This window comes from Salvelinus namaycush, chromosome 30 (genome assembly GCF_016432855.1).
Source record: "Salvelinus namaycush isolate Seneca chromosome 30, SaNama_1.0, whole genome shotgun sequence".
NCBI lineage: Eukaryota > Metazoa > Chordata > Actinopteri > Salmoniformes > Salmonidae > Salvelinus > Salvelinus namaycush.
Window position 1 is genome coordinate 28,850,774 of NC_052336.1, and position 27,979 is coordinate 28,878,752.

Here is a 27,979-nt window from a genome sequence, read left to right on the forward strand (position 1 = left end):
TCTGTGACCAACAGATGCATGTCTGTATTCCCAGTCATGTGAAATCCATAGATTAGGGCCTAATTCATTTATTTCAGTTGACTGATTTCCTTATATGAATTGTAACTCAGTAAAATCGTTACATGTTGCATTTATATTTCTGTTCAATATTAATGGCGCATTGTCTAAATCCGCGATCGGATTGTATCTCGGCCATGATCATCGTTATCCTTCATCCTTCACAATGCTGAACAAATTATTTGATTGCAAACAATAACAATCGCGTATATGCATTAACATTTCAAGTGCATTTCTTCACAGCATAAATACGCAAAAGGAAATACACAGTGCCTTCAGGAAGTATTCTGACCTTTGAACTTTTTCCACGTTTTTGTTGATACCGCCTGAATTAAAACATTTATTAAAATTGAGATTTTGTCACTGGCCTACACGTGATAATTCCACTTTGACATTATGGGGTATGTTTTTTTTAAACAAATGAATTAAAAATGAAAAGCTGAAATGTCTTGAGTTAATTATTCAACCCTCTTTGTTATGGCAAGCCTAAATCATTTTAGGAGTAGAAATGTGCTTAACAAGTCACATAATAAGTTGCATAGACTCATTCTGTAGGCAATAAGTGTTTAACATGATTTTAGAATGACTACCTTCCATCTCTGTACCCCACACATATAATAATCTGTGTTAGATTCAACCACAAAGATCAGGGAGGTTTTCCAATGCCTCGTAAAGAAGGGCGGCTATTGGAAAATGGCCAAGTGTTTACAACATTGTAGTTACTCCACAATACGAACCAAATTGACAGTGAAAAGGAAGCCTGTACAGCATAAAAATATTCCAAAACATGTTTGCAACAAGGCACTAAAGTAATAATGCAAAAAAATGTGGCAGAGCGATTAACTTTTTGTCCTAAATAAATTCTATGTGTTATGCTTGGGAATGGAATATTGCTAAGCACAGGCAGAATCCTAGAGGGAAAACTGGTTTCCACCAAACACTGGGAGATGATTTCACCTTTCAGCAGGATAATAATCTAAAACACAAGGCCAAATATACACTGGAGTTGCTTACCAAGAAGACCGTGAATGTTCCTGAGTGGCCGAGTTAGTTTTGACTTAAATCTACTTAAATCTATGGCAGTACCTGAAAATGGTTGTCGAATGTATAGCAATTATCAACAGCCAATTTGACAGAGCTTGAATAATTTTTTGAAGAATAATGGGCAAATGTTGCGCAATCCAGGTGTGGAAAGCTCTTAGAGACTTACCCAGAAATGCTCACAGCTGTAATCGCTGCCAAACGTGCTTCTACAAAGTATTGACCCAGGGGTATGAATACGTATGTAAATGAGATATTTCTGTATTTCATGTTGAATACATTTGCAGAAATGTCTAAAAACATGTTTTCACTTTGTCAGTATGGCTTATTGTGTGTAGATGGATGAGGGGAAACAAATCTATTTAATCCATCTTGAATTCCGTCTGTAACACAACAAAATGTGGAATAAGTCAAGGGGTATGAATGCGTTATAAAGGCGCTTTAGTAGTATACCTTTTGTGATGTGTAGCCATCTTGGTGTGAAATCAGTATTTTGTTCTGTTTCTTTCTCCATATCTCTCAACCTAATGACCCAGGCTGTCATCACTCCCTTTTGCAGATGTGATAGAACTGTCGTCTCAGATCTGCAAAAGGGGAGTGATGGAGGGTAGATCGTAGGAAACAGCTTCCTGTAGCTAATGCATCCCCAGTGAGTCAGTTATTGCCTGAGTCATTGACAAGCATAGACAAGGTGCTAGGAATGAGGCTATGACCTATGACTGCTGTTCTGGCTTTGCCAAAATCATATTTGAATAATACACAAATGAAATGGAAGTATATATTGATGCACTGGTTGGCAGCAACTTGTGTAATCAATATGCCTATACAATGTAAGCATGTCAATGCAGGGGTAACATGGTGGTTGATCTTTTCAGCAATGGCTGCCTTTTTACGATCAGCCAACAACTATGTAAGCCTAGATATTGTTGCTACAAATTCTTAATGTACATATGATTAAATTGATTTCAGTATAAAAACAACCTGTCTGAGGTCTCATTTTGTCTGTTTTTTCCCCATAACGATTTAACAAGTACATTTACTAGCTTTGATCTGTTATTTCAATGTAGTGAGCAAACATCTGTGCCCAAAAGTATTGTTTGTTTTCAATAAATGTATATTAAAGTAACCTTTTCACGATTTTAAATCAGAAGAACGTAGTGTAAAACTTTGATAACGTTCAAGTAAAAAGAATTTGGGGGGGACTTTTATTTGGAAAATTATCCGTATGGTCATGTGACCTTAAAGGCTGTTGGTACATCATTAAATTAATGATATGTACACATCATATAACTTAGAAATGCCTCATGAGCTTAGTTCAACTGCCGTGCTACATTCGAACCCAAAATATAAGTTTGTTTTATGCCAATGTTTATAAACACTATAGAGCCTCAAAGCATGGTTAAAACTATAATGTTGATATCATGGACGGTCAGTCCTTGCATCCATAGCTCTGTCTGTGAATTTGAGACTGGCTACATTTCTCCAGCCCCATCCTTCAGCTTTTTACCAAAATGGGTGGGTTGCCCTCTGTTGTTGTTTCAACGGCAGATTGCCGCTTTAATGGAGCTTGCTTCACAATGCTTCCAATTCAAAAAGAGATTGTAAACATTTTTGCACGATCCCTGTATTTCTATTTCTACAGACCTCTTCCTCTGTTCATAGTCTGAACATGAACTTCAGGGAAACACTTAGCTCCACTTCGATACCGAACTTGCATTTTCGTAGCAGGTTAGGAGACTGAACAGGGTTAGGGTTTGTGAAAATGCTCTCCTAACCTGCTACGAAAATGTATTGGTCACGGGTTGCAGGTTTTTGGGCTACTTCTAAATTGCACCAAGGCCGTCATGACATTTTTCTTAAAAATATATATTTCACTGTGACCTGCTGCTGACTATCAGGTAGTGAAGTAGCCTGTTGCTGAGTCAACTGAGTGAGTGCATGAGTGGGGTGGAGGGCTGGAGGGGGTAGGTGTATGTTGAGACTGAGTGCTGTAGCCGAGTCACATGAGTGAGAGGGGACAGTCATGACAACTTTTTACCAGTTGTAGGTAGGCTATTTAGATTGTTATTATGGAGACATATTTCCAACCCTCTTTCCAGAAAAACATTAACGCGCTAGAACTGATGCATATCAAGAAACAAGGTGACAATGCACAGGAAAACAACTAGGTGCTCTGGAGTGCATTATGCAAATCCTCAGTTCTTGGGTCTGGAGTGCTGCGCGTGTGGAAATGTTAAAAATGGAAGTTATGGAACTCCCCTCGCGTGCTTCTGATATGGCCGAAAGGCCACAATGAAACTGACATGGAATGTGGAGAGTGATACATCCAGGGGCGCAACTTTCGCTGGGGATGGGGCCACAGTCTGAAATTGCGTTTTTGTCCCCCCTCCCCCCAGTTTTATCATTGGAATGGGACACAAAAAGAGGGAATGGTGGGCTTTAGGGCCAAGCGGACGACAACGAGCGGTCGGGTTGGCTGTTTGAAGTGTTTATAATGTGTCCTCTCCACTTCTAAAACCAAAGTTGTGCCACTAGATATCTGTTGGCCATTAAGTAGCCTATCAATCTCTATGTAGGCTACTATATCCTACCATTTGATACAATAAATATGTTGAAACGATATCACTGGAGTCATTGCAAATACACTTTTGCCACTTGTGTAGCCTACCTGGGGCTGGCAAACGGATTTAATAAATTGCCTAAAACTTCAGTTTGTTGTCGTAGCCTTGTGTTATTATGCAATTATTAATGGCTATGTTTAGTTAACGAAATTGGAAGTTATCCATTGTGAATATTGCCACAGTTCTATCGCAATTGCATCAGATGTTGTTAGAATGCATTATATTGAAGGTAACAGTCAGTCAGATTAAGCTACAGGTTAAAAATTAAAGTAAAACCCATGTGTTGTTGACAAGCTTAGGCCTATTCAGGTAATATCCATAATTAATATATGATTTAAATGAAATTATTAGTGATTTAAATTACAACCCCATCCTCAGTAGACTATTCCAGCAGGCTATTCGGCAACAGAAGCACTTCTTACCTTGAAATCGCCTCGCTATTCATGTTAAATAAATTAGTCTGTCAATTTGAATTTAGCAAGCTGCTAAATCGTTCATTTTACATCATGCCTAGGCTACTGTAGGCTATAGGCTACCTGCATATACAGTGGCAAGAAAAAGTATGTGAACCCTTTGGAATTACCTGGATTTCTGCATAAATTGGTCATACAATTTGATCTGAACTTCATCTAAGTCACAACAATAGACAAACACAGTCTGCTGAAGCTAATATCACACAAACAATTATATGTTTTCATGTCTTTATTGAACACACTGTGTAAACATTCACAGTGCAGGGTGGGAAAAGTATGTGAACCCTTGGATTTAATAACTGGTTGATCCTCTTTTGGCAGCAATAACCTCAACCAAACGTTTTCCGTAGTTGCGGACCAGACCTGCATAACGGTCAGGAGGAATTTTGGACCATTCCTCTTTACAAAACTATTTCAGTTCAGCAATATTCTTGGGATGTCTGGTGTGAACTGCTCTCTTGAGGTCATGCCATAGCGTTTCAATCGGGTTGAGGTCAGGACTCTGACTGGGCCACTCCAGAAGGTGTATTTTCTTCTGTTGAAGCCATTCTGTTGTTGATTTACTTCTGTATTTTGGGTCATTGTCCTGTTGCATCACCCAACGGACAGATAGCCTTACATTCTCCTGCAAAATGTTTTGATAAACTTGGGAAATCTGTCGATGATAGCAAGCTGTCCAGGCCTTGAGGCAGCAAAGCAGCTCCAAACCCTGATGCTCCATTCACCACACTTTACAGATGGGATGAGGTTTTGATGTTGGTGTGCTGTGCCTTTTTTCTCGACACATAGTGCCTTCCAAACAACTCAACTTTAGTTTCATTTGTCCGCAGAATATTTGGCAGTAGCGCTGTGGAACATCCAGGTGCTCTTTTACGAACTTCAGACGTGCAGCAATGTTTTTATTTGGACAGCAGTGGCTTCTTCTGTGGTCTCCCATGAACACTATTCTTGTTAAGTGTTTTACATATCGTAGACTAGTCAGCAGAGATGTTAGCATGTTCCAGAGATTTCTGTAAATCTTTAGCTGACACTCTAGGATTCTTCTTAACCTCATTGAGCATTCTGCGCTGTGCTCTTGCAGTTATCTTTGCAGGATGGCCACTCCTAGGGAGAGTAGCAACAGTGCTGAACTTTCTCCATTTATAGATAATTTGTCTTACTGATGGACTGATGAACATCAACTGATGGACTGATGAACATCAAGGCTTGTAGAGATACCTTTGTAACCCTTTTCAGCTTTATGCAAGTCAACAATTCTTAGGTCTTCTGAGATCTCTTTTGTTCGAGGCATGGTTCACTTCAAGCAATGCTTCTTGTGAATAGCAAACTCAAATTTTGTGAGTGTTTTTGATAGGGCAGGGCAGCGCTAACCAACATCTCCAATCTCATGTCATTGATTGGACTCCAGGTTAGCTGACTCCTGACTCCAATTAGCTTTGGAGAAGTTATTAGCCCAGGGGTTCACATACTTTCCCCCAACCTACACTGTGAATGTTTAAATTATGTATTCAATATAGACAAGAAAAATACAATAATTTGTGTGTTATTAGTTTAAGCATACTGTGTTTGTCTATTGTTGTGACTTAGATGAAGAGCAGATAAAATGTTATAACCAATTTAAGCAGAAATTCGGGTAATTTCAAAGGGTTCACATACCTTTTCTTGCCACTGTAGCTAACCAAACCATGGCAAAGTTTAATTACAACCATAAACCTAGATTTTATTAGGCCTAGCCTATGCCTATTGAAATTACAAGTCAATCTTGCAAATTGGAAATTTCTAATGGTTTGTAGTCTTAACATCAGGCATACAATAATTGCCAGAAAATAGCCTAACATTCTTTTGAAGGTTAGCCAAGTGTTTCTTGTACAGAGATTTCGAGATCCTCTGTCCAACTTTCTTCCCTCAAACTCTCCTGTCGGATTTATCTATAGTTATGCACATAATGGATTTATTTACAATGAAACTAGTTATTTATTTTATTGAATCTTTATTTAACTAGGCAAGTCTAAGAACAAATTCTTACTTACAATCACGGCCAAACCCTAACCCGGACGGCGCTGGGCCAATTGTGCGCAACAGACTCCCAAAACTCCGCCTGTTGTGATACATCGAACCAGGGTCTATGGTGACGCCCCTGGCACTGAGATGCAGTGCCTTAGACCGGTGCGCCACTCGGGAGTTAAATCGACATCGACTGATGGAAACGACGTGGCGAGTTTAAAATAAGAGCGAATTATCTTTTCTCTTGCGACATATTCAAATTCCTTTATTAGTCACGTTAGCCGCCAATAAGTATTATTTGGATGGAAAAACGTTTTTTTCTTATTTCGTCGTTACGTTACGTCGATATTCATAAGTTCCTCGACAACGTAATGGGGAAAGTGTTTATTGGCTAAATGTGGCAACTGTTATATTGCTGCTGATGAAAATGGGCAAGTTTTCAGGCTTTGTGTGCGGGTTTTGAGTAGTCATGTGTCCCCTGAACTTCAGACATCCGGAAGTAAATAAGTGATCTCATCGAAAGTCCAGTTGCTAAGCGGCAAGTGTAGACTGTTGTCGCATGCAGCCACACAAACATGATATCAACAACGAGGACTGAAGGAGCCAGACAGAAAGCAGATTAGTAGTTGGCATCAACTAGCCAGCTACTGATTTCGGTCTTAACCATTCTCTTTTCACCAATCATAGCTAGAGATATTCTGGTGGCAATTAGCTTAAAATGCAGGTATGTTCTGTATTATATTTTGCCCTGCCCAGGACGAGCAATCTAAGTAGCTAGCTAATTGAGCTGTTAACGTTAGCAAGTTATGCTAATAAAGTTTAACCAAACTGTTTAACCATCGAAATGGCGTTTACTAGCTGCCTTAGCTAGCTTACAGGTATTTGCATGACTATGACATTTGCCTAAATTGCAGCCCGAAATAAAGCGTTACTTTGTTTGTTTCGTTTAAGCTAGTTAACAGTACATAGCCAGCTAACGTTAGCTAGCTAAGTTAACAGCCTGCCAGCGAATCAGTTTGCTAACGCCAATAGCGTAGATTCGACTATCTACGTGTAATAAATAGCTGGTTTAAACGGTTTCTATTTTGTTTGCATCCTCCTTCAGCTTCAAGAGAAGCCAACAGGGACATGAAGCAGAGAAGTTGACATTTTATGTCTCTTCTGCCACCATCAACAATTTGTCATACAAAGTATTTCCCCTTTGCCTCTTGTTCTTTCATTGGATTAAAGCTAATCAACACACCTGACGCAGTTAGCGCTGTGTGAATAATAACAACACTCCTTTGAGTGTTGGACGCCCAAGAATCACCATGGCTGTGTTCAACACCACCAAAACATCATGGAGATTACGTGAGTAGTCTCCATTTCACTCACCCTTTCCAGACCACAATCGTATTGGTTTCATGGACCCAGAGGTTAATCCTGGTGTGTTGTGGATTGGTTTTTTGTTCCAGAGGAGATTGTAGCCCACTCCAGTAATGTGGCGTGTCTGGCCCTGGGGAAGAACTCAGGTCGTCTGCTAGCCACTGGGGGAGAGGACTGCCGAGTCAACATCTGGGCAGTCAGCAAACCCAACTGCATCATGGTACAGACTAGTCAGACCTTTAGGGAAGACGTGTGTGTGCACAGTTTGATCTCTGCTTATTTCTGCTGCCTGTAACTAAAACGTGTATTTCCAACTCTCTCCCACCTTCTCGTCCCCTCAGAGTTTGACAGGCCATAATAACCCAGTAGAGTGTGTAAAGTTTAATAACTCTGAGGAGCAGGTGGTGGCTGGCTCACAGTCCGGATCACTCCGCGTATGGGACCTGGAGGCTGCAAAGAGTGAGACTGCATTTCTCCTAATATTGTGTGTATGGGGAGGCTAGGCGCGTGGGATGTGGAGATGTGAGTCAACTAGACCTAGGCTACCAGTTCTGAGAATGCCATAACAATGTTTTGCTATTTTATCCCAGTCCTAAGAACTCTAATGGGACACAAGGCCAATATCTGCAGCTTGGACTTCCACCCGTTTGGGGAATACCTGGCATCTGGTTCCATGGACACCAACATCAAGGTGTGTATGTGTGCTGCATGATTGAGTGTTGTTAAGAACTCTACTATGTACAGTACCAGTCAAAAGTTTGGACACAGCTACTCATTCCAGGGTTTGTCTTTATTTTTACTATTTTCTACATTGCAGAATAATAGTCAAGACATCAACACTATGAAATAACACACATGGAACCATGTAGTAAACAAAAAAGTGTTAATCAAATCAAAATATATTTGAGATTTTTCTAATCTTTTTTCCTTGACAGCTTTGCACACTTTTGGCATTCTCTCAACCAGCTTCACGAGGTAGTCACCTGGAATGCATTTCAATTAACAGGTGTGCCTTGTTTAAAGTTAATTTGTGGAATTTCTTTCCTTCTTAATGCATTGGAGCCAATCGTTGTGTTGTGACAAAGTAGGGGTGGTATACAGAAGATAGCCCTATTTTGTAAAGTCCATATTTTGGCAAGAACAGCTCAAATAAGCAAAGGGAAACAACAGTTGTTAAGAGGACACTGCGTGAATCAGGCCTTCGTGGTTGAATTGCTGCAATGAAACCACTACTAAAGGACACCAATAATAAGAAGACTTGCTTGGGCCAAGAAACACGAGCAATGGAAATTAGACCGGTAGAGTTCAAATTTGAGATTTTTGGTTCCAACTGCCATGTCTTTGTGAGACGAAGAGTAGGTGAACGGACAATCTCCGAATATGTAGTTCCCACTGTGAAGCATGGAGGAGGTTGTGTGATGGTGCTTTGGTGGTGACACTGTCTGTGAAGGCACACTTAACCAGCAGGGCTACCACAGCATTCTGCAGCGATACGCCATCCTATCTGGTTTGCGCTTAGTGGGACTATAATTTGTTTTCCAACAGGACAATGACCCAACACACCTCCAGGCTGTGTAAGGGCTATTTGACCAAGAAGGAGAGTGATGGTGCTGCATCAGATGACTTGGCCTCCACAATCACCTGACCTCAACCCAATTGAGATGGTTTGGGATGAGTTGGACTGCAGAGTGAAGGAAAAGCAGCCAACAAGTGCTCAGCATATGTGGGAACTCCTTCAAGACTGTTGGAAAAGCATTCCAGGTGAAGCTGGTTAAGAGAATGCCAAGCATGTGCAAAGCTGTTATCAAGGCAAAGGGTGGCTACTTTGAAGAATCTAAAATATATTTAGATTTGTTTAACACTTTTTTTGGTTACTACATGATTCCATATGTGTTATTTCATAGTTTTGATGTCTTCACTATTATTCTACAATGTAGAAAATGATCATAATAAAGAAAAGCCCTTGAATGAGTAGGTGTGTCCAAACTTTTGACTGGTACTGTATGTGGGTTTGTATGTGATATTGTGCTTAAACAGAGTTTTTCTCTTTCAGCTGTGGGATGTACGGAGAAAGGGCTGTGTGTTCAGATACAAGGTAAGACTTGCGCCCGTGTGTAATTTATACCCAACTGAAGGGCACCAAGGTCAATTATCGGCTAAATCCCCCCCCCACACACACTGTCTGTGAGCGGCCTGCTGGCTGATTATGTTGGGAGTGGGTCTGCTAATCAGCTCTAATTGCTGCGTGTCTATGTCTGGCTCCAAGACTAAGCCAGGGATTACAGTGAGACGGTAAACACTATCTTGTCTGGCCTGGGGAGGAGGGGTTGGGGACAGACCGTCTGGACAGGAGTAGGGGGCCTGTGTTTATATATCAATTTCATATGGCATAATGTGCTTGTGCAGGGTCACACTCAGGCAGTGAGGTGCCTGGCCTTCAGTCCAGATGGGAAATGGTTGGCCTCTGCTAGTGATGACAGCACCATCAAGGTACGAACCCACCTGCACATTGTCAGAAGCTTGCTTTCACATGTTTCTCATCTCACATGACTGTGGTCAGTTTGTGAACCAGGGCTCTCCAACCCAGTTCCTGGAGAGCTGCCGTCCTGCAGGTTTTCGCTCCAAACCTAATCTAGCGCCACCGATTCTAATAATTAGCTGGTTGATAAGCTGAGTCAAGTTAGTTACAACTGGGTCTTGAGCGAAAACCTACAGGAGGGTAGCTCTCCAGGAACAGGGTTGCAGAGCCCTATTGTATACTCTCGACCTTATGTTCAGAGGGGTTTTCTACAAAGCAGGATTAATGAGTTGGCTAACTTGGCTAAGTAATCTGACATAACTTTTTGGGGAAATAAGCTTGAAATGGGCATGGCCTAATTGACTCAACAACCAAAAACACATATCTAAATTTAGATGTTCTGGTTCATTAAGAAAGTCATAGTTATTTCTGGTTGTTTATCAAAGTCAGCTGGCTAACTCATTGATCCTGCTTTGTAGTATACCCCTCTGCATAGAAGTTCTCCCTCTATAGGCACAGATCTGGGATCAGCTTACTTGATTCATAATATTCCTAGCTGTGCCAGTCAGGAACTCATATTGCCCTTTGACCTGTGTGTCCTAGCTGTGGGACCTGACTGCGGGGAAGATGATCACAGAGTTTACAGCACACACCGGAGCCATCAACATCATCCAGTTCCACCCCAACGAGTATCTGCTAGCGTCAGGCAGCTCTGACAGGTATTGTATCCACACACTCTGGGGGTGAAAAATTGTCAATAAATACGTATGAGGTAACTGAACATTTGCTTCCGATGGCTTCAACTCCATTACTAAAATGGAATGCCTTAAGGATGGCTGTTTTTTCCCACTGGCTTCATCACAGCTCTTATCTGTGTGTGTATGTCTGTTCCCTGAAGGACCATCAAACTGTGGGATCTGGAAAAGTTCAAGATGATTGGCTCATCAGAGGGAGAGCTGGGACCAGTCAGGTGAGGGCTTCCTTCGCTGTTAACAAGTGTGGTTGGCGGGACACCACGATATTAGAAGTTCAGATGCAACATTCTATACCGTGTATATAAACTATCCCTACATCCTTTTTCCTCTCCCCCATTTCTCTCTCCAGGTGTCTGGCCTTCAACCTGGATGGCTGCTGTCTGTACAGTGGAGCTGTGGACTCTCTCCGTGTGTATGGCTGGGAGCCCGACCGCTGCTTTGATGTGGTGCCAGTGGGCTGGGGCAAGGTGGCAGACCTGGCTATCTGCAACCACCAGCTGGTGTGTGAGCATGACGTTACTTTTAAATGTTTTACATTTGAGTCATTTAGCAGACACTTATCCAGAACGACTTACAGTTAGTGCATTCATCTTAAGATGGTGAGACAACCACATTTCAGTCATTGTAAGTACGTTTTTCCTCAAAATAGTCATCAACAAAGTCAGTGCTAGTAGGAAAAGACAAGTGCGAATGTTAGTGTTTTTGTTGTTGTTGTTGGGGGGGTTACTCTTTTAATGTTACTATTACTATGTAACTACTGTGTTACTGCAACCTTTCTTGTGTGAGAGCCATTGGGACCTCATTAAATGACTATTAGGGATTCTTTATGTAGTTCTGTGGCGTCAGCGTGACAATTTTACATTCTCTACTGTCACTGTTACTATTAGTGTTACCAATAGCCAACCCCTTGTGTTCTTTTTTGCTCTACTGTTTCTCCTCCCCCCTCTCATCTCTCTCTCCAAGATTGGCGTGTCGTACAATCTGGCTAATGTTTCGTCCTACGTGGTGGATCTGACGCGGGTGAAGAAGTCTGGCTCTGTGATCCAAGGCGTGATCCAGGACGACCAGCCGCTCACAGAGCCCTCCCCGAAAGGATCCACGCTGCGACGCAACTACGACCGACCCCTGACCACCTGCAGCACACAGAGGTACTGCCCACTTCCGAACGCCGCTATTCTACTTCCTATGGAGCGAATCCTAACCCTAATGTGAGCTGGGCACGCTTAACTCCGATTTAGTATTTGGCCCAATATGCAACAGAATCTGTTTCAACAAAATCCCCTATGAGTTGATTAAAATCGTAGCGGTTCAAATCATGTGGTCCACTGTAGCGGAGTTGGTAGAGAATGCCGCTTGCAATGCCAGGCGGCCTCCGTTCCCGGGACCACCCATATATGAAATGTATCCACGCTGCTAAATATCATATGTTAAATAGCGAATACTGCATCAAAACCACGTCCGTTAGTTTCCGTTGTATCAATAAGCAGACTATTTGGCGTGTGCTCTTCCAGGGTGAAGCAGAGTTCTGAGTCAGACCGGCGCAGTCCCGAGGGGGAGAGGAGGAGCCCCAGCAGCGAGGACGAGAAGGAGTCCTCCGCCGAGATCCGTAACCCCGAGGACTACAAAGAGATCTTCCAGCCAAAGAGCGCCATCTGTAGGCCGATACGTTTCATTGCCTTCTATTCAGTGTTCACACGAACAGCAGAATGCATGTATTACTACAGTAACATCTAGCAGTGTCTCAATCATTCTTGAATTTCATACTAAAAGTCTCCTTGTTTCCCCCCCTTCCAGCTCGCACCCCCCCAAAGAGTGAGCCCTTCCCTGCCCCCCTAGAAGATGGTGAGTCCCTTCTGTCAAGCCGTTAGTGTGAGCAGTATTGCATTTGTGTTTGTGATAAAGCTATCACATTGATCTGTTGTGTGTGTATAAGATGTGTTGCTGTCCTGAGTTTCATATTACAAGTTATTTTTGTTTTATTTTATTATTTATTTATTATATAGAAGAACAGAATGGGAGACATGTCATGGAGATGGATAAAGAAAGGAAGGGCACAGACAGACAGTCGGTCGAGCTAGGGCTCGAACCCCCGTTGTCAAGGGGCATGTTGGGTCCGCTTCACCAGACTCCGGCGCTCATATTCAAGTTCTCTCTCTCCCTCTTTTCCTCAGAGAGTTTTGTGGTGAGGGCTAACCAAGGGCTGGTGGAGCTCATGACTCCTATGACTGACAGACAGCAGGTTTGTACTGTATAGCTGTACTGTTGTGTTTTTGTAATGCCCGAGTGTGAATGTGGGATTGTCTCGGTCTGTGTGACTTTTTCTATGTAAATAAGTTAGATGTGTGTGTGTGTGTGTGCCACTGCAGCCCGGCCTGTTGAAGAACCTTCCAGTGGCATCGTCCACTCCGGTCCTGAGGGTGGAGCCTACCGTGGTCGCCACGGCGCCCTGTCCCATCCCAGTGGTAACCGCACGACCGCCGACTAACCACCCCCCTGCACACCACCTAGCCCCCCCACCGGTCGTTGCTATGGCGAAGGCCAAACCCCAGCCCAGCGTCATCTTCTCCTCCAGGAATGAACCAATAGGACTCAACGTGAGAGATTTCCTTCCTGTGAGTGTGTATATACATGCGTAACACACACACACACACAATCTTGTTTGTTTCCCATGGAGAAATTTCACTCAAAAGACATCACAATTTGTATGGTTAAATTCAAATGTATTTATGATTAATAATAAAACTGTACTGCCGGCGGTAGTAGACCAGTGGAATAGTACTGTTCTCCTATTATTAGCCTCTGACATCACCGAACACCTCTGCCATCTCCACTGTTTTTAACTTTGGACTTTCTTCTCTACCGCAAGCCCCATAAGATAAACTGGGTATAGAATGAAATGGAACACAAATAGTTATTTAATGCATATCAACATGTAAAATCAGCTCAACGTAGAACCTACCATGGCAGTACAGCTTTAAATTCACTCAAATGATCCAGTCACCCAGTTAAATTGTGCTACGCATCAAAAACAAGATGGTCAGCTTTTCAAATAGGTTTTAACACATGCGCACAGAAATGGAATTGGCACCTAACTTTATGTAGGTTTAGGTATGATTTGAACAGGTGTGTGTATTTACCAGGTTATATACGTTTGCAACTCTCTCTGTCCCAGCCTGCTCGTAACAACCGTCCCAGTGTGCTGGGTGATGACGAGGCTCTGGCTCAGATCAGAAAGGGTCATGACACCATGTGTGTGATGCTCACCAGCCGACACAAGAACCTGGACACCATCAGAGCCGTGTGGGGCAGCGGGGACGTCAAGGTATGGCACTTAACAGACAACGCTAACACAACATGCACACACCGTTAACATTGCTCATTACCCCCATGCTCAAGATTCAGACAATGTTCATGTTAACATCACTTGACTTTCAATGTTAAACTCAGACAACATCCTTCAACTGACGGACAATCCGTTTTGATTGGTTAGCTGTTTGTGGCGTCAAAGTATGGAGAGATGTTACTGGCTGCATCTAGGTGTTTTTTTTGAGTGATTGAGTATTGTGCTTGGTTGCTGCTCTGTCTTCAGACCTCCTTGGACTCTGCGGTTTCGATGAAGGATCTCTCGATCGTCGTGGACATCCTCAACATCGTTAACCTCAAACCGTGAGTGGATGTTGAAACGGGCCCGCATACAAACGACTGCAGATCTTAATTGGCTGAGGAGGCCACACGTATACTCTCACTGTCTCTCTTGGTGTTGGTGAGAGTACCATGAATGCCCCTTCTTAACAGTGACATTAAGTCATTTGACCTGTCCCCCAGGTCGCTATGGAAACTGGACCTGTGTACCTCTATCCTGCCCCAGATTGAAGAGCTGCTGCAAAGCAAGTATGAGAGGTGAGACGAGTGATAACAAATGTGTGTGTATAAATGTGTATTAACCCATCTTCTCTCTCCCCGTGTGGTCAGTTATGTGCAGACGGGTTGCACGTCTCTGAAGCTGATCCTGAAGCGTTTCTGGCCTCTCATCTCAGACACGCTGACAGCGCCCCCGTCTGTTGGAGTGGATATAACACGGGAGGAACGGTGAGTTTCACCTCCATTTAAATCCTAAACATGCTTGTGCTTTTAACCGTACTTACTGTAGTGTGTGTTAATGCAATGGTCACTAATCCTGGTCCTGGAGACTTACGCTATGTAACCCATCACTAAAGAACCATTTTTTTAAGGGTTCTAGCTCCGTATTCAACCAATATTGCTTGAAGGAAAAACTCTTGATACATTTTGGATAGAGTACTGAGGCAGGCCATTTCCATTGCATACTGTGAATGAATGGTTTGTGTTTGAGCCCAGCCACCAGAAGTGCAAGGCGTGCTACAAGCAGCTGAAGAACCTCAGGGACGTGGTGAAGAACAAGTCCGACCAGGTGGGTCGCCACGGCAGCGCCTTCAAAGAGCTGCAGCTGCTCATGGCCCCACTGGACTACTGACAGTCGACCATGCAACTGGAGACACGCACAGATTCCTCAATGGCTGAGCACTCAAGTCTGACTGACGGCGGCGCTCTGTCATCCACCGGAGTGGTAAATCAGGGGACAATCACAGATTCACACTGCGTGTGGATGGACTGAAGCAGTGGACTCAGAGACCGGGCGGGATAGAAGTCCATGTTAGGACTCGGCTCTCCTATTTAAACACTGGGCACTTATGAATCTGTATGTGAGAGAAATGATGTCCTCTGTAACCTTAACTTGCCCACCACAGATGAGCACGCACACGGGCCAGGTTTCTATCCGATCGTGGGTTATAGGCGTTGCGGCTTTTAAAAAGCAATGTTCACGAGGAGATCCTATTCACCATAAATGCTGCATATTTCGGGTGAATCAGAAATTGCCTTTAAAAGCCGCAAGGTGTGATTTCTATTTAAATATTCTCTCTACATTCTGTACCTGAGATGTCAACCCTAGATGCACTATTTGAAAGTATTGTTAACACTAAAAGAACATGTTTTTCAAATAAAGTCTAGCTTTAGGCATGTTTCTGGAATTGATTAGCAACAAGACTTCTGGTATTGAAAGGAACAACTCGTTAAGATGTGTGTAATTCCACTCCCAACAGAGAGCAGCACTGTTTGAAAGGCACTAGTCCACCCACCACTCCAGTGTGAAGGCCTCAATAGCACATCTGGTCAATAGAATGGATACTCTAACGTTTTAAACTGGAAGGCAGTCGGGACCATTCTAGCCACTGAGAGGGCAGATACATTTGAACAACAGTCAAAAATGGGCTAGTAAAATGCACAAGGTGCAATTTTGAAATTGGGTAGTGCGTTATCAGTTCCTCTTTTCATGTTAGCCATTGCATACATTCACCCAGAGCGACTTACAGCTCGGGGATTTGAACCAGCGACCTTTCGGTTGCTGGGCTACCTGCCACATACCTTATCAGAAATGTCCAGCTCAACTAGCCCATGTTAGATTTTTTTTGTTACTCATATCACATGAATAGACAATTAGCTTTAAAGCTGCGACATTTTCTTTCACCCTATGAGAAAATGTGTAGAATTGCAGGAAATAAGCTATAAACCTGAAAAACCAACGATGTGTGAACAGTGCTTGGATATATAGATATAGACGGGTGGGAACTCCTGCTCTATAACGCTATGGCTGCAACCATCCTGAACCAGTTGGTCAAAGAGCATTGTCCCGAGTAGGTGTAATACAACCTACCCTTTAATAAACGGTGATGCAGGATATTTCAACAAACATCTGTTAGAGAGAGCATAAGAAGACGGCCGAGTTTCATTTCGTATTGAGTGTTTATTAAAAAAAGGTGTACAAAAAACGAGACTGCCGCAGTAGGTTTCTACAACAAAGACAAAAGCAAGTAGAGATACCCATCAACAACCAACACGATGCAGCGTGTCCTCAATGTTCCTCGGACATCCTGGTATTGGAGGGAACATTGGTTTAACATTAAAGACACACGGTCGGTTAGCTGATCAAATGTACAAAGCATTCCTATTTACACAATGCATTTTCAAACACAGTTCACCAGCTCGATCACTCCCTCAGGGGCAGCAGTGTCTGTTCCGTGAGGCGATCACGTTGTCATTGGTTGCTTGTGGTCAGCCATAGGGAGTAGAATAAAGCTGTCCTGGATGTGGATCTAGGGTCAGTTTGGTGTTGTGTCCCTATTGGATAACCTTAGAATTTGGGTGGAATAAACTAATCCTAGATCTGTGCAACTTCAACCGGCAGCATCCAATAACAGGAATGGCATTTCCTGTCTGGCAGGGAGTTTGAATCGTCTAGCTTTATTCACGCGGTACAACAAACACGACACCATGAACGTTTCCATGCAGTGCTGAGGCGGCTCTGTATTGCCCTGGAGAAATCTAATCTAAAACACAAAACGGCTACACAGGAAGTTAAACGCTCTCTGCACTCACGTCTCTTATTGCTTGCGTCCTACAGGGCAAAAGAAGCCCAGCTCCATAGAATACCCTGATTGGATGAGGGGGAGAAAGTGTGGAAGGAGACCAGGATGTAACCCTCGTAACCCCCCCCCCCCCAATGGAGTCTAAAGGGATAAAAAAAAAAAACATCTCAAACACACAGATATATACTGTATATGCATATTATCATAATCCGTAACTGGAGCATTGTTATAAAACACATCAAGAAGGTATCAGCCTTGTTTAAAGTGCATTTTTACCCAGAAATACTGTGATTGAAAGGGCTATACTGTTAATGGATGATGGGACGAAGGGATTGGTTAGCACTAAGGGTGTGGGTGTGGCGTTATTGTGAGGGGCGGGGAGAGGAAGTACATTGGCCAATGGGAGAATAGATCACAGGCCCAGTTGAAGGGTCAAAGGTGAAGGTGTGAAAGGTGGGGTGGAGTTGTTCTGGGCTGTGAGGAGTATAGGGTTTCTTTATGAGAGTTGTTTTTAGGACAGGGGCCTGTGTTACTCTCAGGTGCTCCTCCCCTTTGGCCCCTAGTCAGGTGTGGAAGACAGACAGGTGTGTCCTGTAGTCACTTGCAGTCTGGTGTGTTGTGTTCCTTGAGGGGTATAAACGAGGACACGTAGTTAAGATATGGGGGGCTGTACAACAGTCCTGGCTAAAATGAACACCTATCCATTCCTTTCAGCTATCAGTGGTAATGAAAAGGAGACTTGGAGGCCATTTTAGAGCATCGGGACAGAGTCTTGATATGGGCCACATCGGGACAGAGTCTTGATATGGGCCTTCCATGAGGGTCAAAGTTCGTATCCCCCTCTTCATCCCTCTGCTGTTCAAACAGCTCAATAAATGAAATGTCACCATTCTCTCAATCTGATCAGTCAGATCTGATAATTAGTCCAGTTTCTCTCACCCATTGGCTGAGTGAGATCAGCAGAAGGAGATGGGAACAACCTATTGGTGGGTCAAGGTGCTGGTTAACACCCTCCTGTTCAGAAGGCCCAATGGCTGACTGGGTCAGGGTCCGGGTTCATTCTGAATCCATTGGAGCCTTCAGACAGACAGTTTCAGTCGTCCTGTAGGGAAGAGTAATAGGTTAAGGAAACTGAATAGTGGGGAGTGGTGTGTTAATAACGTCTCACTACAACCCAGCCAGAGAGCAGCACAGATGGGGGAGAGGAAGAGGTGATATATCCACAGATTCCACACCCAAACATACATCCACACACAACAAATCCATATAGACGAGACACACAAACACCCTCACATCATACAATATACAGCTCACATAAGAACTGCATTCAGACAGTCAGTCACAGACAAAATCACAAACTGCCAGAGAGCCACAGACATGTACGGACACCTTTACCCACACACACATGAATCTGCAGATAGACAAACAAAGCTTGCAGTCTCTCTCACACACAGACAGAGGGACAAGGGTCAAGACCCAAGCAAAAAGTTTACAGTCGCACACACACACACACACACACACGACTTCCTGGGGATAGAGGCGGGGTGTGTTAGATAGGTGGGCATTGACCAGGTGACACGGGTGGGCACAGGGCACCATGCCATGCTGAGCATTTACTTTCCATGCCAAGCGACCAATCAGCATAAACCCCACCTACCTGCCCACCGTCCCCCACCAATGGGCTGGCTCTGCCTAACAGCCTGTCTGCAAACCAACCAATCAGACCAGAGGATCAGGACACAGGAGTGAACGGATTCACCCTGACCATTCACACCTTACTTGAGTTCACTTAGTTTTTTTTATCATCCCAATAATGGTGGCATAAGGTGGTGTGTGTGTGTGTGTGTATGGGGTGTGTGCACATATTATCGTTGTTGTATATTGATGGGTCCCAGGGTTCTTGGTGACAGAGAGGCATGTGTACCTGTTGAGACCTGGGACTAAGGGGTGTGTTTGTGTGTGTGTACATTTACCTGTAGAGAGCTGGGACTGAGACCGCCGTCGTGTGGTGGGGGTTTTGGAGGAGGCAGAGAGGGTGGAGCCGGCACTGCTGGCCCGGGAGATAGGGAGGGGCACGGGAGTCACCGGGGGAGAGTCCAGCTGCAGAAAGGTCAAAGTTAAATGACAGAAATATCAATACCAAAATTCAAGTTCCTTATTCAACCCCATTCCGCTAAGGATCCTGTCTAACTAGATTACGATTGTTTCGCTCTCTTCTACTGCAGTCCGAGGTTAAAGCAAAATCGATTGTCTGGGACCAAGTTAACCTCCCATTTCATGTAAGAAAGTCATGACCATCATGCTTTTAGGGAAAGAGGATAATTTAAATGCGAGTTTGATTAGTTCCAGTCCCCCTGCTTAGTGGGTTCGGGTTACTCCCCGAGATAATTTGTATGTAGAAGTTCTGGTGACTTTTTAAAAAAGGACATTCTACTCCAAAATGAATGAAAATAAAATTATGCCGACACCTGACATTACCATGTTCTGACCACTAGTTGGTGTCAGAACAATCTGAGATGGTGGGCGTCGTGGCTTGCTGACATGAAATGGAACGACCCTGCTGCAAGCTTGCAAGTTCCACTTTCTATACCGGTGTAAACATTTCTCAAACCCAGACTGGATGCATCTATTATGCATTTGAGTGCAGGCTCTGTCTGGCATTACCTCGGCAGTTTTCATCTGATGAAAGCAGTGTGCCTGTTGAAATTATCTCCCACAATGAACTAAGTGCATAGCTAATCATAACTAAGTGGTCATCAGGAATGGTCCATAATAGAAACCATTTTCATCACCTTTCCCGAACGTGTAAAATCTCTGCACCATTTAGTGGTCAGAACGTGGTAATATGTAGTTGTAGAATGGGACATAACTTCAATTACTAATTTCTCTGAACAGGGGGAAAAAAACTACCACCAAATTCATTCAGAATATATTACATAGGATGAATAAACAATATGCAGAGCCACAGCTCATACTACTTGTCAAACATAGCGAATTGATACTGTATACTCGTTGTTGGGTTTGGGCGTGGGGGGTCTACATCAGATGTTAGGTACTATATTTATTCAATATTATATGAATTCTAAAAATGTATATGTCCAATTTGGGTGCGATCAATTACCTTCATTTTTCAGATATCAAATAATATTTCCACAAAATAATGTTGCAGAAATGCTACTCGTATCTGTTTCTAACAGAAACAATTTCATTACAATCTGAGATGGTGGGTGTCATGTCTTGCTAAAATGAAATGACACGACCCAGAGGCTTTTTGGAGATAACCTTTTCAAACATCCTGAGACAACTAGATCTTCTTGACTAGAAAGTGATTTTCCTAAAACAACTGCTTTGTGTTCAGCTCCGCCTAACCTCATCTCAACTTGGATCATTAAGGGCAGAGGGACAGAATGAAACCTGATGCCCCAGATTAGGCTCAGTGATCTGGGGAAGGTTTGACGTAAGGCCTGGGCTGACCTAGCACACGTGTGAGATTTCATTTGTGAGTGCGTCCCTCACTCTCTCCAGGGTATGTGTGTGTGTAGGTTACCTCCACGCTGTCGTGGGTGGGCGAGGAGGTGGTGGAGGAGTTCTCCCATTGTCTCCTGGTGGCGTTGCCCAGCTCGATGGTCCGAACCCGCTGGGCAAACTTCAGAGAGCACACCGACTCACTCATGTTACAGACCAGGGGAGACACCTAGAGCAAATACCTTCTGATATTAGCCTGAAGGCTAGCATTGAGGGTTTTATTATTGGCTAATATACACATTTAATTTGTAACCCCTTAACCCCCCCACCCCTTTCTCCCTCCCCAATCCCTCTCACACCCTCCTGTACCCCTCCCTCTCTCACCTGCACCATCATCAGGGTCTTGCTGTCCCCGCTCAGTGAGTCAGACAGCAGGTAGGTGAGCCGGGAGTTCCTGAAGGGCACGTGGGAGTGTCGGCTCCGCAGCGCATTGATGACGTCACCCAGGGCCGACAGGGACTTGTTGATGCACTGGGCCTCTCGTAGGCGGCTGCCCTCTGCCCCGGACTTAGCAATCCGCTCTGAGCCAGCCAGGTCAACCAGGTTCAGCTTACCTAGTAGAGGGTGTACAGAGATAACATCCTGAATGACTGTCTGTCTGTGTGTGTGTGGACCTTGTGTGCGATGTCCGGTACAGGAATTGTGTGTGTGTGTACACCTTGCGTGCGGTGCCCGGTGGAGGAGTTGACGCCTGCTACGGTGATGACGAGGAGGGCGTGAGAGCGGGAGCTGTGTTCGTTCAGATTGGTGCAGGCTGTGGCCCTGTTCATGTGACCCAGCTCAAACACCTACACAGAGAGCACAGGTCAGGGGTCATAGGAAGTGAATAACTACTCTGTCATCTGCACATTCACGCATATGGCAGAACACACACACACAGACAGGAACAGATTTTAATCATTAACACACAAACTAATCTGTAGACTAGAGGCAAATCCAGGCTTGGGCACATTCCACTGGTTCAGGGAACACAAGAGCTCTGACAGACATTTCAGGATGACAACTCAGCCTCAGGCCTAAAGAACCGTGGGAGCCATCTTATTAACTGACGCATGATTGTAAACAACGCCCCAAAACAGCTTTCTCTACACTTTTGTATTTATTTGGAAAACACTACTGAAGGAAAAGTATTGCTTTGCGGTTTAGGCCAGGAATACTATTTGGCACTTTGACTGGTAAGTAACACCATATGAACAAAATCTGATTAATTGATTGCAGATCAGAGCACACTAACTACCCCACTAACCCAATGTCCTGTGGCAGGCATAGTATAAGTGGCAGTAGTAGAATGGTGGTCTCACCCTGTTGATGTCCTCAGGGCTCTGGACAGTGAACTCCGTGAGGCCCGGCACATAGAGCTGACCGCTACCATCTGGATTCATCTTGATGTCCAGCTTCTCACCCTGGTTGTCCCCCAAAAGGTTCCTACAGGAAACAGCAACGCACAGTCACAAAGATTGTCCCACTCAAATAAAAATAAAAAAATTCTTAAAATGATATGCATACGGCACTACTTTGGGTGTATGGTGTCATAATATGATATTTGTCCTATGATCTCCCCCAGTCCTGCCATCACGCTTTGGCAGAAAGGACACACAGATGTTCAGAGATTACGCAACAGAGAGAGAGGGAGAGAGAGAAAGGGGATAGAGGGAGGGAGGAGAAGAGCGCGTGTAAAACAGATGAACCAAGGGACATTAAGTATAATCCACTTTTATGTAACTGCTGGCCCATGCACTCGAATTGCTTACACACACGCACACAGGAACTGTGTCAAACGACAGTTTAGGACTAAATTACAATGAAATAACGCTTCAGCCGTGATTTTAAAAAGACTTCTCATAAAGGTAAGTATTGTAACTACGAAACCCCTTGCTGCCAGTGATGCCAATTTAGCCATTTTGTTGCTAGATTTAGCTACTTTTCAGACTACCCCGGAAACTTTTTTTCCCAAACAGCACCTCGCAACAAATGTAGCTATTTTTAAAAATGTATTTGGAACTTTTAGCAACTTTGAAAAGTGACTCAAACGCTAAAATGCACGCATTTTCCCTCTAAATGACACAAAAAAATGATTTTCTCTGTCACACACTCAGTCACAACACACGTGCCTGGCTGCAAAAGTGCATTGTGAGTGACGTCAGCAGCAGGCGCTCAGCTCGTGCACAGGCAGCAGCAGGCCAGCTGCAATTTCGGCAAATTGCAAATCATTGTTGGCTGACTGCAGCAGCAGGAGTATGCGGTCGACGAGACAAACCCAATGAATGTAGTTGGTCACGAATGTTTGATCTTGAACAGAACTTGTCTCAATCAAAACTGTACAGCCAGAAGTATAGAAAAGAGTGTACCTAAATTTAAAGGGTGGCTGAAGCCAGTAATTGGGGATGATTGTCGGGCATACTGTGCGTACTGCAAATCAGATATGCTTGCAAAAATGTATGAAATTTGCTACAGCAAAGCATATAAATAAATCAAAACCGTACAACCCAGTCTACATTACCACAGTTGGTTAAGAAAGTGGATAACTGCAAAAGTGCAGAAGCTACTATGGCAAAGGCCATTGTGGAGCATTGTTCGCTGCTAGCATGCGACCATTTAGGTATGGCTTGCAAATCTGCCTTTTCAGATTCTGTGGCAGCAACAAACTTCCAAATGCACCTCACCAAGTGCACAGAAATTATTAGGGGAGTACTGGCTCCATATTTTCTCAAAAGGGTAACATCAAATGTGGGGGAGGAGAAGTTCAGTCTCCTTTTGGATGAGTCCAATGATGTCAGTGTCCATAAATACCTAGGTGTGGCGATTCGGTATTTCAGTGCTAAAAAAAGAACCGTTGTGTCCACATTGCCCGGGCTGGTTGAATTGGAGGGGGGCGATGCCAGATCAATAGCAAAGGCGGTAGTTGTGTTTCTTGAGAAGTGTAACCTTAAAAAAGAGAATCTTCAGGGTATTGGCACTGATAATGCGTCTGTGATGACTGGGGGTGCACAACGGGGTGCACAAGATTTTAAAGGAAGAACGTTCATTGCCCAATTTGGTACTCACCCGCTGTGTGTGCCATTCTTTACAATTGGCTGTCAGTGTAGCATCCAAAGAAACCATCGCTAGGAGTGTTAAGTACTTAAATCAGGGAAACCTACAACTGGTTTTCGATTTCCCCAAAACGGGGAAACAATCGTACAAAGCAGTGTACGCCACCATTAATTGTGGCCAGAAACCCCTGCAGATCACCAAAGTGTGTGCCACACGTTGGCTATTGATTGAGCCTGCGGTAATTCGTATATTGAGCCAGTGGGAAGAACTGAAACTCCCCTTTGAGCTGAGCATTGCTACATGGCCGATGTTCTCCACGCCATGCACATGGACAAGACCAACTATGTCTACCTGACATTCTTGAAATCAATCCTGTCCGACGTACAAGTTGCAGTGAAGTCAGTTGAGGGAGAGCAAACAGATCCTGTCAAGCTTTTGGACAATCTGTTACACCTCTTAACATCAATTTGCAGCAGAGTAGTCAACCCTATGGCAAAAATGGATGTCCCGAAGGATGCCATTGATGGACATCTCAGTCCATCACCATACCTTGGGTACCTTTTCGAGAGCACGGTGTACCAACTCAGTCTTGCGCCAGAGGACCAAAAGGTCATTTGTAGACAGTGCATCAACTACATTGTTGCTTTAAGCAAGGAGCTGCAAGCAAGGCTCCCAGACAACCTTGAAGCCTTGCGAAACAACATGGCCTTGTTCAGTGTTAAGGAAACGCTAAAGCACAATAAAGGCACCACTGAAATTATTAAAGTAGCTGAGCTACTGGGGTACCAGCCCCAAACAAATGATACAATTATTTCCCAATGGAGAAACATCCATCTGTTTAGGTGGGACTCAACTGAAAATACAGTCGAGTTCTGGAGTGAAGTGAATGACTACACAGACTCTTCCGGGTCAAATCCTTGTGAAGAACTGTGCAAAGCTGCACTCGCTGCCCTCTCCTTGCCACACTCAAATGCGGAGGTTGAACGGCTGTTCAGCCAAATGAGTGTGGTCAAGTCAAAGTTAAGAAATAGAATGTCACTGCACACTCTCAGCTCCATACTCCTGGTGCGGTATGGACTGAAGCTGGCTGGTGATACCTGTTACCAGCATAAACTACCAAGTGGCACCACAGCAGCATACAGCTTTAAGACCACTCCATTCTCTTCTGCTGGTTCCAGCTCCGTGACAATGCAGTTGGACAGTGAAGATGAAGAGGATTTCCTTGCCAATCTATGATTCATCATATTTACAGTACGTATGCAAGGAGTGGACTTTCTGGAACTGGCGGAGACACACAGCTGATGGTGGCAGTGTGCACTGCAGTGTGAGCGAGAACAGTGGCAATATCTGGAGGAAACCATTGAGCAGCAAGCCAGCCAAGCAGCACAACAACCTGGGGAGAGCTGGAGAGAGATGCCTAGCGCACACATCATTATTTGAGTTAAGTTGCTTGTTCAATAAGTTAGCATATATACACACCTTGTTATTAGCTTGTACCTATAATTGTTGATCAGTTAGGTAGCATGTTAACTAACTACCAATACACTGCTTAAAACTAATTGTTCAGAATGTGTAGGTTTACTAGTTAAAAAGAAAATAAATAAAATGTAATTGTTCAATAATGTATAATGTGTAATTGTTCAATAATTCAATGTGTTGTGTTTAAAAATATCTGATCATATAAAATGTGTTATATCACTTTTACAAATAAAAATATGTGCTAATAAACAAACGTCAAATCATATTTTTCGCCGAGATGGCCAGTCAATTTGAGTAACGCTATTGTGTATCCTACGTAATGACGCAGTTCCACGTTATTACGTAATGATGTCATCGCGCAATGACATCGCAACAAATCGACCTGCCTCTAGCAACTTCCCCTGAAAATTTGCTGGCAACACTGCTTGCTTCACCTCTGTCATTGCTTGACCTGAGGCACTCAAATCCAAACCCGCTCACCCTGTCCAACCTTACACCGATGTGTGTGTGTGTGTGTCCCCTCACCGTAGGGTTTCGTTGTAGATCTCCACCATGCTAACAGTGATCTTGAAGTCCCAGTCGGGTGCTTTCTCAGTCACCTCAGAGAACAGCAGTCTGAGAGCCCTCTGGTTAATGCCCGGGTCCTTGGCTACACCCTAAAGAAAAGGACAGACAAAACATTTGCTATTAACAACCACTACAACACATCTCTTCATTTCTCTTTCACCTTAATTTATCTCCTGTAGCCATGAGAGACACGGAGTGAGAGCGAAAGTGTGTGTGTGTGTGTGTGTGTGTATTAGCAGTAAATACCTCCATGGTGTAGGTCTTTCCTGAGCCCGTCTGTCCGTAGGCGAAGATGCACACGTTAAAGCCATCAATACAGGATGTCACCAGGGACTGGACCTCCTGGAACACCTGGTTAGCCAATCAGAGAGGGACAGTTGAGATGACAGCTGCTGTGATTGGTGACAGTAAACCATTAGAATATAGAGAGACCGCTACATCCTTGTGGTGTATCGCGATAATCTAAAAGGGGCTTCCTCATGTTATTACCTTCATATTTGCACACTGCCCTTTCCCACCTGGACAAAAGGAACACCTGTGAGAACGCTGTTCATTGACTACAGCTCAGCGTTCAACACCATAGTGCGCACGAAGCTCATCACTAAGCTAAGGACCCTGGGTCTAAACACCTCCCTCTGCAACTGGATCTGTAGTCAACATCAGCCATGCTAATCCTCAACACTGGGGCCCCTCGGGGGTGTGTACTTAGTCCCCTCCTGTACTACCTGTTCACCCACGACTGCGTGGCCAAACACGACTCCAAAACCACCATTAAGTTTGCTGACAACACAACAGTGGTAGGCCTGATCACTGACAACGATGAGACGGCCTATAGGGAGGAGGTCAGAGACCTGGCAGTGTGGTGCCAGGACAACAACCTCTCCCTCAATGTGAGCAAGACAAAGGAGCTGATCGTGGACTACAGGAAAAGGACCCATTAACATCGACGGGACTGTAGTGAAGCGGGTTGAGAGTTTCAAGCTCCTTGGTGTCCATGTTACCAACGAACTATCATGGTCCAAACACACCAAGACAGTCGTGAAGAGGGCACAATAACACATTTTCCCCCTCAGGAGACTGAAAAGATTTGGCATGGGTCCCAAGACCCTTAAATATTTCTACAGCTGCACCGTTGAGAACATCCTGACTGGTTGCATCGCCGCCTGGTATGGCAACTGCTCGGCATCTGACCGTAACGCGCTACAGAGGGTAGTGCGTACGTCCCAGTACATCACTGGAGCCAAGCTTCCTGCCATCTAGGACCTATATAATAGGCGGTGTCAGAGGAAAGCCGAAAAAATTGTCAGAGACTCCAGTCATAAACTGTTTCTTCCGCTACCGCACGGCAAGTGGTACCGGAGCGCCAAGTCTCGGACCAAAAGGCTCCTTAACAGCTTCTACTCCAAAGCCCTAAGACTGCTGAACAATTCATGAAATGGCCACCGGACTATTTACATTGACCCCCCCCCGCTCCATTTGTTTTGCTGCTACTTGCTGTTTATTATCTATGCATAGTCACTTCACCCCTACCTCCATGTACAAATGACCAACTAACCTGTACCCCCACACATTGACTCGGTACCCCTTGTATATAGCCTCGTTATTGTTATTTTATTGTGTTACTTTTCATTATTTTTTACTTCAGTTTATTTGGTAAATATTTTCTTAACGCTTCTTCACGGTAAGGTCTACACTTGTTGTATTCGGCGCATGTGACGGATAAAGTTTGAGTTGAAACATCTTATGCTGCTTTTACCTGTGGGTGCGTTTTCAGACGGGTAAAGATGAAGGCAAGGAAGACACTTTCAGACTATTGAGATGTACTCCAAGTCATGACGTTCTACTGACCCCTTCCTGCGTGGCCTGAGGGTGGAACACCTTGTCCAGTTCAAAGGTCATCAGTTTGCCCTTGTTGGAGAGGTAGAGAAGAGCGTCGTCATCTGGGTCAAAGCTGACCATGTTTTCGGCAGAATCATGCTCCCCCCGGCACACCGGCCGCACCCGACAGAACACCCTGATGTTACCTGGGAAGTGAAGGCAAGAGGAGACGCATTGCAATACTGTTTTGGGACAACAAATACAAAAATCCACTGCTTTT

General features: G+C 44.1%; 2 protein-coding genes and 1 long non-coding RNA gene across 11 annotated transcripts in view; 2 read left to right on the forward strand and 1 right to left on the reverse strand.

The window, feature by feature from the left end:
* Positions 1-6,344: 6,344 nt before the first annotated feature.
* Positions 6,345-15,873, forward strand: LOC120025125 (katanin p80 WD40 repeat-containing subunit B1-like). Of its 3 annotated transcripts, none has more exons than XM_038969561.1 (20): positions 6,346-6,920; positions 7,302-7,546; positions 7,651-7,781; positions 7,903-8,020; positions 8,152-8,252; positions 9,615-9,656; positions 9,968-10,051; positions 10,683-10,798; positions 10,978-11,049; positions 11,184-11,334; positions 11,798-11,982; positions 12,346-12,488; positions 12,629-12,676; positions 13,006-13,073; positions 13,201-13,446; positions 14,007-14,156; positions 14,424-14,500; positions 14,660-14,734; positions 14,807-14,923; positions 15,191-15,873. In XM_038969561.1, the coding sequence occupies exons 2-20, from the start codon at positions 7,507-7,509 to the stop codon at positions 15,324-15,326; spliced, it is 2,100 nt and encodes a 699-aa protein (XP_038825489.1). In that variant the 5' UTR covers positions 6,346-6,920; positions 7,302-7,506; the 3' UTR covers positions 15,327-15,873. The 3 variants fall into 3 exon arrangements, with proteins under 3 accessions (XP_038825492.1, XP_038825489.1, XP_038825490.1); XM_038969562.1 differs by having other exon boundaries at positions 7,427-7,546; XM_038969564.1 differs by having other exon boundaries at positions 6,345-7,546; positions 14,660-14,725.
* A 762-nt stretch (positions 15,874-16,635) lies between these two features.
* LOC120024730 (kinesin-like protein KIFC3) overlaps positions 16,636-27,979 on the reverse strand; it is a 54,048-nt gene continuing 42,704 nt past the window's right edge. For 6 of the 7 annotated variants that reach the window (XM_038969004.1, XM_038969002.1, XM_038969005.1 and 3 more), the window contains 10 exons: positions 27,730-27,905; positions 26,128-26,232; positions 25,840-25,970; positions 22,104-22,227; positions 21,461-21,590; positions 21,127-21,356; positions 20,825-20,971; positions 19,251-19,377; positions 18,935-18,981; positions 16,636-18,379 (listed from right to left, as the gene is read on the reverse strand). In XM_038969004.1, the coding sequence (XP_038824932.1) occupies positions 18,371-18,379; positions 18,935-18,981; positions 19,251-19,377; positions 20,825-20,971; positions 21,127-21,356; positions 21,461-21,590; positions 22,104-22,227; positions 25,840-25,970; positions 26,128-26,232; positions 27,730-27,905 (1,226 nt within the window). In that variant the 3' untranslated portion in view covers positions 16,636-18,370. The remainder of the gene's footprint in view (positions 18,380-18,934; positions 18,982-19,250; positions 19,378-20,824; positions 20,972-21,126; positions 21,357-21,460; positions 21,591-22,103; positions 22,228-25,839; positions 25,971-26,127; positions 26,233-27,729; positions 27,906-27,979) is intronic. The other variant, XM_038969003.1, reaches the window with a different exon arrangement.
* LOC120024731 lies at positions 21,662-22,299 on the forward strand. The gene is made up of 2 exons (XR_005472939.1): positions 21,662-21,977; positions 22,121-22,299. It is a non-coding gene; the product is annotated as an uncharacterized LOC120024731 (long non-coding RNA).

Excerpts from the sequence above, each read along its gene's own strand:
- LOC120025125 (XM_038969561.1), top strand. The coding sequence starts at position 7,507 with ATGGCTGTGTTCAACACCACCAAAACATCATGGAGATTAC. Across the intron at positions 7,547-7,650 it reads CAAAACATCATGGAGATTAC|AGGAGATTGTAGCCCACTCC; the intron begins GTGAGTAGTCTC and ends TTTTTGTTCCAG. Across the intron at positions 14,157-14,423 it reads GGGGCAGCGGGGACGTCAAG|ACCTCCTTGGACTCTGCGGT; the intron begins GTATGGCACTTA and ends CTCTGTCTTCAG.